The sequence below is a fragment of a genome, unplaced genomic scaffold (genome assembly GCF_019419815.1).
Source record: "Pyrus x bretschneideri cultivar Hongxiangsu unplaced genomic scaffold, Pyrus_bretschneideri_v1 Contig32, whole genome shotgun sequence".
Taxonomy (NCBI): Eukaryota; Viridiplantae; Streptophyta; class Magnoliopsida; order Rosales; family Rosaceae; genus Pyrus; species Pyrus x bretschneideri.
The window spans coordinates 1,258,939-1,270,979 of record NW_025999635.1 but is presented as its reverse complement, the minus strand read 5'-3'; the positions used below and the strand labels follow the sequence as shown (position 1 = coordinate 1,270,979).

The following is a 12,041-nucleotide window of genomic DNA, read 5'->3' as shown; positions in this document are numbered from 1 at the left end:
TCAACAAAACAAGGAACAGATCAACAGATATAAACAACCTCCTACAGAGCATTATTCACCTGTGGACTTCAGTACTAGTAAGCTTAGCAGCCGATCCAGAACTTGCCGACAAAGCCCCGTTCCATTATTCATGCATAAGAAGTAATGGAGCAAACTTCTCCTTCACATCAGTTTCCAACATTTCTGCATATCATTATTCATTACAACCTCCAACCAATAAGATGTTCTATACTGAAAGCGTGTACAAGATCTGCTTCTCTGCTGATTGCTGCAGGTTGCATAACCAGGAACGAAGAAAATTTTCGAACCTAAGATCAAACTGTACCGATGGGCTTCTCATCTGAGGTCACACAAGGTGCGACAGGAAGATGGACGTGAAGAAAGTGATGAGACGCAGTTATAATTGGAGCTTTTGTGGCCTAAATACTAGTTAAGAGTGATGACAGCTCCTAGTAGGATACCTGCCCTCGCTCACCAAGCATCAATACCAATGCAGAAACATAACTCAGAAACTAAGGAGAATCTTCACATAAGCGTTTAAATGGCTAACTCAACGATAATGACCTTGATGTGCAACCGAGACCTATGGCAAGTATAAATATTGCTAATGAAATTTAGGCACTACATGTAAAACCCATAATTACTGTAATATGAGCATCGAGAAGAACTAACCAGTAACCACCATAGTACCAGATGCAAACTATTTACATGGGAGACAATTAAGCAAGGTTGTATTTGCATCCAGTCCTGAAACCACAGAACATCATATGCAAACAGATTGGCACCTTGTTTTGATGCTTTGAGTCAATAGAATGTCCCTGAAAAGTGACTATTCTGTGTGCCAGACATGAACAACCAATCTCGAATTCAAGGTCATGGCAGAAGCAAACTCAAAATCTTTTTCTCTTCACTTGTGACGTATCATCAAACACATCATCATGCCAAGGCTGTTCACCATGTCTGCAATTAGCTTCTTGGTCTTCGATCCCTCTCATTCTTCTAGGAGCATTTCCTGGCCGATTCTTAATCCTTCTATCAAAGTCCCTTTCCCTCAAATTGCCTCTTTCTTGAAACTCGGTATTATCATCCGGGCAGAACCTCAAAGGCCTAGGGCCATCCTCTCCGTTAAGATGAAATGTCTCACCACCAACACCATTATAAGGTCTAAATGAACGGATGGGTCCACGTCTCTCAGCAAATCTTCTTCTATCATCACCACTTCCATCACCACCAAACTCATGCAAACGGCTAGAATGCATGGGGCCCCCAAAGTAATCGCCATTATTTGGCCTCTCTCGAGGATCCATGACATCATATCTCCTGTTTCTGACTGAACTCCGGCTAGAAGGACTCCCATTGGGAATAACAGACCTTGGAGGGCCGTGGTCTCTTCCAGGATCCATATTCCTCAAATCATTTGACGGATTCCTTCTAACCACCATCTCTCCAGGAAAACATGGGTCATCAGGGGATCTAAACCTCTCCATCCTGTAAACTGGTGGAGACCTTCGATGAGTCAGTTCTCTAGGCCCACCAAATCCATCTGGGGATCTTCTTCTAGGAGAAGACCATGGCCCAGGAGAGCGAGTCCTGGACCTTATTGGCGATTTTGAGCGAACTCTGGGAATCCCTCTCCTCTGTGCAAAAGAAAAGTTCCGATTGCCTCGTCCAAATTGACCATGCACTCCCTCATATGAAGGTTGGCTACGAGTGAACATGGGGTCTGCACTATCATCAGGGAAACCCCGCATAAACTTCTCATTATGCCTCATTCCAACCAAATTTGGAGCATCTTCACCGTTGAATCTGGTTGGGCTAACATTTCTTGGATTTCGGCGAGGCATGTAAATGGTGTGCGCTCCAACAGGAGACCGCCTCCTTGAGGGTATACGGTAGTTAAGTGGTCCATCATTTGAAAGCTTCCTTCCTCCACGACCTGCACCATAAAATGCACTATCTGGAGGCATATTGTAAGTGTTATATTCAAGGTCAGCATCAGAAACATCAGGTGCATATTTATGTCTGGGGACACGATAGTTTGTTTGATTATTATAAAGCTCCGAAGCATAGTTACGATCAGAAACCCAATCGCCACGACTATGCATCCTCCCTCTACCACGTCCAGAACCTAATCTAGGATATCTCAGTGATTGATCTTGGTATCGCTCCCTTGAAAATCCCAGGTTTCTGTGAACATACGGTTCACCTCTGGAAAAAATGGCAAAAAGGAAGAAAGTTTTAGATTAGAATACAACTATTAACCCTCAAAATCAAATAAAAGTCAAAATACAAAACAAGGGAAAATAATCACCTCCCTCGAGAATGTATGTTATCTTCCTCCATTTCTACATCAGTTAATATTTCTCTTCCAACCCTTGACGGCAAAGGCTGTCCCGAAATAGATATTGATTTACTCGGAGAAACAGTTGAAGATCGTGGCAAAGTTATTATCCTGCTCCGTTGTCCTCCATAACTGGTATCCTTGGCAGCATTATCACCACTACTGGATGTTTTGGGCAAATTTGAGTCACCCATTGGTGCCAGGTCAGTGTTATTTACATTCAGCTCTATACCCTGACCACTTTCCACTTCGGTTCCTTGATTTCCACTATTGACTTGCTCGGAGAACTCTGCATCCTGACATTTCTGGGCATCCATCTTCACTGCTTGATCATCAGGTTCTGTTGACCCTTCCACACCAGCTCCGCTTGTTAGATTTTCAACAGCTAATGGTTCTTCATGCAAACTCATATCTTCATCAGAGCCCGTATCGGATTTATCATTACGAACTACCTGGAAAGATTCTTTATAATTATTGTTACTTGTTTCAGCAAGATTGTCTTTGTTGTCTTTTGCCTCATTATAGAATGATGTAGGCTGAACATTGTTAATAGGTGCCACAAGCTCTGTCCTTTTATTATCAAAATCATCATTATCGTCATGTTCCACTTCTCTTGCCTTACAAATAGGTTCCTCTACCGCAGTAAGCTCAACTGACTCTTGGACCTCACCATCTTCATAATCATCACGTTTACCATCTTGTTCAGTATCCATGGTTGTATCTAAAGCATGAGCACCATCTGATTCACAATCAGAACCATAAGAATCTTCCAGCATATCTGCAGATATATTAATCTTTTCCTCATCACTGGCAGAACCCTCACCACTTCCCCGTGAATCAAGTGACTGATCATTCATAAACTTCAATTTACAACTCTCGCTGTCAACATTACCATCTTCTGTTCTCGTATTGTTTCCCTTAGTATCAGGACCCTGAGATACAGCAACCTGATCTTTGCTTTGACAAGCTTCCATAGGCGCATATGCAATAACGTTTCCAGAATGCTTTATCACATCCCTGCTCATAGTCAACTCTGTTGAACAAGGATTTCCAACACGGCAAGACACCTCTGAAGTCATAGGCAATGTCATGTCACAAGAACGATTATCCAGACCTTGTATCAAATGTTTATCCAGTTGAACTGAGGTGCCTTCAATTGACTTGATGGTTTCTTGAGTATCCACATGAGTTGGTTCAGATTTTATGGGTCTAGCATCGACTGAATGTTGGGTGCTCGTATTTGAAGACTTAACAGCTCCAAGATTCCCCTGCTCAACAACTCCACACTTCACTGCTCTACTACTATCTACTAATCCTGTGTTACTGGGTTTAGATACGTTAACATCCAGTTTGACACCCTCATCAAATGGTTCTGATTTCACAGTTTTATGATTACCCAAGTTCAAATTTCTAATTGGCCCAAACAATCTAGGTACGTTTGTAGCAGATATCACCCTATGTAAATCCAGTTTACTGGACGAACTAGAAGGGTTTTGGCACTGGTTTAACTGCAAGCAAGATGAACTAAGGCGCAAAAGAAGGGAGTCACTGGAGTACTGGTTAGCAAGTGTGGATGAGACGGGCTCATTACCTCTGTTCTGAGTCTGAACAATGGACAGTTCTTCTTTGTTAACACCAGCTCCAACTAACCCAGTTGTGCAATTCACCCCACCAGTTGCATTACTCCCATAAAAGGATACGGAAGAATCGCTAACAGTATCTGTCCATGCATCCATTGGTGTATTCAAATCCCAGTTTGCTCGACATGCACTCATATCAGCACCAAGGGAATTCAAACCTTTAGCACTACTTTCGCATTGGCTGCTGGTTTTTTCTTTACTTAATGACAAATCCAGTGACATAGGCTCCAAGTTACCCAGATTCCGGTAACTCCTGCCATCACCAATAACCTGTCCTGTCAATGCTGGAGCAAGATGTTCCCTTAAACCTAATGATAATTCAGTACTCTCAGCAACAGCAGGCACTTCTTCTTTGCACTTCACTTCTACTTTACTTCGGCTCTGCAAAGTCTCCTTACCTACATTAGATGCAAGAGCTTCATTTGATGCTAAAGTCAATTCACTTTTCCTTAAAGTCAACTCAGGTGTAGGATTATCAGACAAGACAAGCTTCCCTTTCCTCTGCATGTCATCCAAAGAACTCGAGTGAATCCTGAGGCTAGGTTCTTCAAGTTTGACTCTAAAGATATTATCATTTCCTCGGGCCACACTAACATTTGCAACGTCAGAGTTTCCTTTTCCATAATCGGATTCAGGAATCTTGTTTGCATCAGAAAGTCCAGAACTGGTGATACTAACATATGAAGGAGTCGACCCCCAAGATTCCTCCTGTACTGAATCAATTTTTGCTGGAAAAGAAGATAGTTCTTCTTTCGGAAACAAAATTGGTTCTTCAGGAGGAGGTGAAGGAGGCCTCATGAAAAACCTCCTTTTCTTGATAGGAACACCTGCACTATAATCACTAGATTTCCGGGTGACGGGTTTAACCCCAGTCTGCCAACAAAAGATTTAATTGATCAATATTCAGAAAAACAATAAATTTAAAGGAGACTCTGATCTCAGTTAGCAGTTTTCAGAAAGGAAATAAACACCTCTTCATTTCCCGAAACCGGCATGATTCCAAGATTTTGCAATCTTATATTACCCCTTCTCGTCTATAAATCAAAGTCAATAGCAATTAGCAGGACCCTGAATTCGTTCTGAAGTCACTTTCAAGACCTCCACTATGATAATTATGCAGCTACACTATTTTTCTAAAAACCAAATTTAGTTAGCTAATACGACCGTGCGCTTTCTCCACTTCTTCTAGCTATCACACTACCAATTTCAATATCCTGCACACAAACAAAACAAAAATCAAAGCTATACATTAGCAAGCGAACCCAATAGCACATGTAAACGAACTCGAAGATAAAACAGCAAACTCTAAGTCAACGAAATAGACTAATCGGGAAAGTACGATATACAGACTTCAAAGTAACAATTCACACATATCTGTAGACAAGTAAAGAACGCATCATGGCTGATCGGCAAATTGAAAAACGAAAAGTGGGGAAAAAAAAAAATTTACATATTGTGTGAACAGATGCAATTATGCAATATGACTTGCAAAATAATACTAACAAATATATATAGATATAATATGAAAACTATACTCAAACCAATTTGCCAACTCTAAGATCATTTTCTAGAATAATTAAGTAACCAAGCAACAATCTAAACACCAAATTAAAACCCTAATAGATCCAACAAAACAGAAGCACTTTTCCCAAAAGCATAAGCAGAAACAGAGACCCTTTATCCGTGCTGTTTATGCTGTAATAAATAACCCAAAAAACGAATTTCTAGTAGTGTTTCAATTCAAAGCGTTACGATTCAAACGAAACAAGTCCGGACGATCCATATAAAAAGAGAAAGTTTACGGCTTAATAAATAAGCACTTCCACTCTGATCGAAAAAACAATCAAACATTTTCCAAAAGCCAAAAACAGCCAATGAAACCGATGTGGGGAGAGGGGGGGGGGGGAGGTGGGGGTGGTGGGTGGGGTCAACCAGATCTACTAAATTCGACGGAAACGAAATCAAAATAAGCGAAATTGAAATCAGTCCAGAAGCTTCCAGCAAAATACCGGAAATCGAAGTTCTGAATTCAAATCGCAAACGCGTTGACGAAAGTAACGAAATCCGATCGAAGGTGCGAAAGTTGCAGGAAATTGAGGAGGAATTACCTGCTGGGAGAGAGTTTGAAGGAGCTCTGGCTTGCTCAAAGGTGTGAAAGTTGCAGGAAATTGAGGAGGAGGTGGTTGAAGATAGAGAGAGAAAAGCAAGGGAGGGAGAGAGGGAAAGGGGGGAGAAAAAGAGAGAGAGGGAAAGAGAGAGGAAGGAGAGAATCTAATCAAATCCAAGGTGGTGGCTTCCCACTACGTTCCATTAAATCGTCAGCCGCCTAGGGTTTGTGCTTTCTTTCTTTAATTGCGGTCTTACTGTATGTAAATTCATTCAATTTATGCGTACACTATTTGGTCACACGTCACTGTTCGATCAGCTGGTTTAAACGGTGTGTCGAATTTTATCTCGAATTGTTTGGTCTAATATCACTCTTTCGAGTTGCATGTGGATACAAGTCGGGTCGAGTTATAACAATGTCTTTGTTTTATTGCAATTAAACTAATTGACCAAACCATATTTTCTCGATGCTTTTTTACAGACATCCTTAGCTGAAGAAGTGTGCTACATTCGGAATTCAATGTAACACCTGTAAATTAAAGTTGTTTAAAATGTGAAAAGAAAAAACTAAACACTCGCCATCACATTGTTTGGATCGAACCTTGCACTGAGATGCTCCGCAACTTGCCGCCCTTGTTGTCATCTTTCGGTTGCCCTTTCCTGCAAGCTTCGTTATGAATTTCCAACTTTTTACCGAATACTTTGCCTTTTTCATTTTTTGTTTGCTTTAGCTCTTTTTACACGCCAAATAAAATAATGAAGCATTGACCTTTTGTTTGTGTTTACAATTAATTTAATTAGATGCTTTAATTTGGTTTTTAAAATTAATACGGGGTAACCAAAGGTGATTATGACAACAATAAACAAAAAAATATAGAAGGTCTAACGTTTGACAATAACAATGAACAAAAAAATGTGGAAGGTCTTGAGTTTGATGCTTATAGCTAGTGAATTTGTTTGACTGTGGCTACGAGTAGAGTAAAACTCCTCATAGTCTCTCCGCAAAAAGTGAATAACTGTGATTTGCCACCAGTTATCTTCCTTTTTAAGAGAAAAAAAAAAGTTGAGTATGACTCGATTGGTTCTGGTTGTTTTAGGTGGCATTTTCTTCCAAGTTTGGTACAATGTCATTGTTTCCAAAATTTTCAGTCAATATAAACATCACGTAGTACAAACTTATAAATAATATTTATCATACTAATAAAAAATATAGATAGTAAACAATATTTTTAATACACATCTACAATGTGACGATGATTTTTTTTTTTTTCCAATTGCGCAAATTACTGGTAGCACAGGTAGAATAGCTTGATAATTTTTATATTTTTATAAAAGCTAAACGGTAAGAAATATTAGAGAAGGTTAGTTTAATTACTCAAATCAATATTTGGAAAAGTCAAATTAAGAAGGAGAAGCTCCGTTTTAAACAAAGATTAAATCATGTTGAACCACTTGCAACTTGCACTAATTGTTTCTCAAAATTGGGACCCATTACCTCAATTATTCATCGAACAAGTCACAAGTCACTTTCCAGCTTACCACTACCTCTTTTTTTTTGGTACAACGGAGGGCAAAGCCCGGCAACAAAACAAAAAAATCAGGCAAGAACAGCCCTAGGAAGGGCCCTGCCGATAGAATCAGAAACTAGAACATTACTAGCAGAGGTAGGAGGAGAAACAAAAACATGGAGGCCTAGGGATAGCCCATGACCCAAGTCAGCCATGTGATCAGCTGAGGCATTCATTTCTCTATATATATGAGTGACTTCACATCTCCAATTTTTTCCGATGGCTTCTTTGCAGTCAATAATGAGATTGTAGAGAGGGTGCGAATCCAGAATAGGTTTTTGGATCAAAGTAACAGCATCCCAAGAATCACATTCAAGGATCACATCCCTGCATCCCTCATCCCAAGCTATAGAAAGGCCCATGAAAACACCCCAAAGCTCAGCTTCCATGATGGTTCCTCTGCCCAAATTAGCAGCAAATCCCTTAATCCAATCCCCTTCAGAATTGCGAATCAAACCTCCAGCACTTATGTGCCTAAATGGGTCATTACAACTCCCATCTGTATTGATTTTATATCTACCAATAGGCGGGTGGATCCAATGGATTGAGATAATTTGTCTAGGAGGCTTACTAGAAGTAGACTTGTTGGCATCATACCAATCCCTTGCAAATTGAAAAATGAACTTCTGGGGAGAGACAGGCGGTTGTTGACCATCGTTGAAGACAAGATTGTTCCTCCCTTTCCAGCAATACCAAAGAGTTGAAGCAAAGATAAGGTTCCAGGGTAAACCATGTATGGTAGAACATTGTGTCCTAAGGTTTATGGCCATCCAACTCTGAAAATCAAGAGCAAAGGAATGGGCAACTTCAGGAGGGATTCCAACACCATTCCAAAAGAAAGGGGACTGCTTACAAGACCTGAAAATATGATCCATTGACTCCTCAATATTAGGGCAGATTGGACAACACGGGTTATTAGTAAACCCTCTTCTAGCTCTCTGCACATTGGTGAGAATTTTCCCATGACCAATAGTCCAAAGAAAAGTCACTAATTTGGGTGGGAGCTTGAGTTTCCAAATGAAGTTCCATTTCCAAGGAATGATATCATCATCGCCAAAGAGAGAGAGATAAGCAGTTTTCACGGAGAAGGTTCCAGAATTGGTGAGGCTCCAAATTACCTTATCTTCCCTATGATTCGCAATCCCAACATGTAAACTGAAAATATGTTCCACAATATCAGGGGGAAGGCAGGAGTATAACAATTCTACATTCCAACCATCATCAGTAAGGAAATCATCAACAGACCATTCAAGCATGTCAGCTGAAAGAGGGATGGTAGCAAAATTTTCGAGTACGCCACTCTCAAGCCAGTTGTCTTTCCAAAAATGGATTTGGCTTCCAGATCCGACTCTCCATCTCATACCATTAGGAATGATTTGGGCACCAAAGAGGATTCCACGCCAAGTATGAGAACAATTAGTGAACTTAGCAGAGCAAGCACCCACCATGTCGTGGTGTTTGAGATATTTTCCTTTCAGAACTTGTGCCCAGAGGCCCGGGTCTCTTTGCATAAGTTTCCAACCAGTTTTAGCAAGGAGAGCTTGGTTCATAGCATGGGTATCTTTCAAGCCTAAGCCACCCATAGATTTAGGTGTGGAAACTGTCTCCCACTTAACTAGGTGAACCTTGGACTTATCCTCAGTGTGACCCCATAAGAAATTCCTGTTCAACTTATCAATTTTATCACATATGGAAATTGGGAGACGAGTAGATTGCATTGAGTAGATTGGAATAGCTGAGGCAACTGATTGTAGGTAGACAAGCCTACCTGCCATAGAGAGAGTATTGCTCTTCCAAGCAGAAAGTCGACGTTGAACTTTCTCCACAATGTTTCCATACGTCTCTTTATTGACTCTAGAGTGCAGTAACGGAACACCCAAGTATTGACCTAAATCAGAAGTGAGAGGGGAACCACAGATGTTGGCAATTTCAATAGCCTTACTTCGAGAGATATTAGGAGAGCAGTAGATACATGATTTATCAAAATTCACCTGCTGACCAGACACGGCACAAAAAATATCAAGGCAATCCTTCAATAATTTGGCTTGAGTTGAGGAAGCTTCCGCAAACAAAATAAGATCATCCGCAAAAAAGAGATGAGAGACAGGAGGCCCATATCTAGATAGCTTAACTGGCTTCCATTTCTTAGTAGTGATGCATCCATTAATGATATGAGAAAGTTTTTCCATGCAAAGCACAAATAAATAGGGCGAAAGGGGATCTCCCTGTCTGATTCCACATTGTGGGGAGAAAGAATCAGTGAGCTCACCATTAACAATGGCTTGGTAATTGACTGTGGTAACGCATTGCATGATGAGTTCCAACATTTTCCCTCTTAGCCCAATCTCCCAAAGAACATCTCTAATAAAGCTCCACTGAAGACGATCATAAGCTTTGGAAAGGTCAATTTTCCAAGCAATAAACCCTTTTTTACCTTTGGTGTTCCTATACTTATGGAGGATTTCTTGAGCAACAATGACATTATCAATAATTTGCCTACCCGGGACGAAGCTCACTTGGGTAGGGCTAACAAGTTTATGGAGAAGCGGTCTCAATTTACCCACCAAAATTTTGGAGATGACCTTGTAAAGCGTAGAACACAGACTAATAGGCCTCAACTGTGTCATGCTTGTAGGGTTATCAACCTTAGGAATCAACGAGATGAAGGTATTATTAATGTTATCAGGGAGTTGAGTTGTATTGAAACATACCTTAACCATATCACAAACATCCTTGCCACAAAGATGCCAAAATTTTTGATAGAATCTAGCAGGGATACCATCTGGTCCAGGGGCCTTGAGCCCACCAATAGCAAACATACAAGCTTTAATCTCATCATCTGTTACTTCCCCATTTAGGACGAATAAATCTTCATCAATAAGACAAGGGAAAAGGTGAGGCAGATTCTCCATAGTTGTCGTCGTTATTCGAAAGGAGAAAAGATCTTTGAAATAGTTGACAACAATCGACTTTAAAGTCTCTTTATCCTCTGTCCAAACTCCTTCAGAATTATTAAGGCCTTCAAGTTTATTTTTCCTTCTTCGCACCACCGCAGAGAGGTGGAAGAACTTGGTATTTTTGTCTCCCTCCCTAAGCCAAGTATTTCTTGATTTTTGAAGCCAAAAGAGTTCTTCTTGCTCAAGGATAGTACTATACTCAGTGGTGAGCTGTTTTTCTAAGTCAAACAGATACGGCACATGACAAATGCAAAGAGCCTTTTGGATTCCGCATATACGAGCTAAAAGCCTTCTTTTCTTTTGAAAAATACATCCAAAGACATTGTGGTTCCAACTTTGCAGCTCAGAAGAGAGAAAGATAGTTTTGCAACTAGCATCACCTTGAGCACTACTCCAAGTATCATTAACAAAAGGTTCAAATTCCGGGTGAAGCATCCACATAGCTTGGAATCTGAAAGCTTTCAAATCAGGGTTAGGAATATGATTGGAATGGAGGCCAATAAGTAAGGGGCAATGATCAGATTTCACTTTGGCAAGATGCCTAACATATGCCTCAGAGAAGAGGTGTCTCCAAGCTATGTTGCAAAGGCCTCTATCAAGTCTTTCCCAGACGATTTCACCATGCTCATTTTTCTTGCTCCAAGTAAATTTGGCACCAATGAACCCAAGGTCCACCAAGCTATTCCTAGCGCTCCAATTACCAAGACCACTATTTTTATTAACAGGCCTACCCCCTTTTTTCTCTGAACTATGCATCAATTCATTGAAATCACCTGCAATAAGCCAAGGCATGTTAGAAGCTGCAGAAACACCATCAAGATAAGGCCATAAGTGGCTCCTCACCCGGGGGCAAGGAGAGGCATACACCACCGTTAGCATCCACTGAATCTGGCCATCCATTACAACAGCAGTGATTGTTTGGGAGGAGCAAGCCACAACAGTCAGTTTCACAACCTCATTATTCCATAAAAGCCAAACACCACCAGAGAAACCATTGGCATCAACAACATAATAATTTGAAAAACCCAAACCTTTTATGACTTCAATTGCCCTCTCACCACTGATTCTGGGTTCCAAGATAGCAAAAATGTTCACTTTGTTCAATCTGACGAGATCTTTAGCAGTAACGGAGAAAGGTTTCCCTCCAGCACCTCTTACATTCCAGACCATAATCATCATAAAAACAGTAAGGATATGGAATACCTGGGGTATGGACCCAATCAAATTGAGGATATTGGCGCCTCCACCAGAGTAGAGGTGGCACCCACCACACCAATTTGAACATCAATCATGGCTTCATGAAGCCTATCTTTCTCTATAGATACATAGCCATCATTAACATGTCTTCCATTCTCCAGCAAATTCCCAACCGACATATCCGTATCATTTTTATCAATATCCGGCGGTTCATGCCCATAAATTTGGTTAC

At 40.7% G+C, this 12,041-nt stretch overlaps 2 protein-coding genes across 2 annotated transcripts; both read right to left on the bottom strand.

The window, feature by feature from the left end:
• Positions 1–584: 584 nt before the first annotated feature.
• On the bottom strand, positions 585–6,310 carry LOC103936747. The gene is made up of 4 exons (XM_009346609.3): positions 6,090–6,310; positions 4,953–5,195; positions 2,312–4,854; positions 585–2,208 (listed from the first exon to the last, which is right to left on the bottom strand). Exons 2-4 carry the CDS (start codon positions 4,974–4,976, stop codon positions 891–893), a joined length of 3,885 nt encoding a protein of 1,294 aa, XP_009344884.1. The 5' UTR covers positions 4,977–5,195; positions 6,090–6,310; the 3' UTR covers positions 585–890.
• A 1,374-nt stretch (positions 6,311–7,684) lies between these two features.
• Positions 7,685–11,782, bottom strand: LOC103936764. Its single transcript, XM_009346633.2, has one exon. The coding sequence runs from the start codon at positions 11,780–11,782 to the stop codon at positions 7,685–7,687; it is 4,098 nt and encodes a 1,365-aa protein (XP_009344908.1).
• Positions 11,783–12,041: the final 259 nt, after the last annotated feature.

Bases quoted from the DNA above. Each gene is read 5' to 3' on its own strand.
- LOC103936747 (XM_009346609.3), bottom strand. From the start codon at position 4,976: ATGCCGGTTTCGGGAAATGAAGAG. The intron at 4,855-4,952 runs GTGTTTATTTCC...TTTTGTTGGCAG, and splicing joins CGGTTTCGGGAAATGAAGAG to ACTGGGGTTAAACCCGTCAC. The intron at 2,209-2,311 runs GTGATTATTTTC...CATTTTTTCCAG, and splicing joins AACATACATTCTCGAGGGAG to AGGTGAACCGTATGTTCACA.
- LOC103936764 (XM_009346633.2), bottom strand. From the start codon at position 11,782: ATGGTCTGGAATGTAAGAGGTGCTGGAGGGAAACCTTTCTCCGTTACT.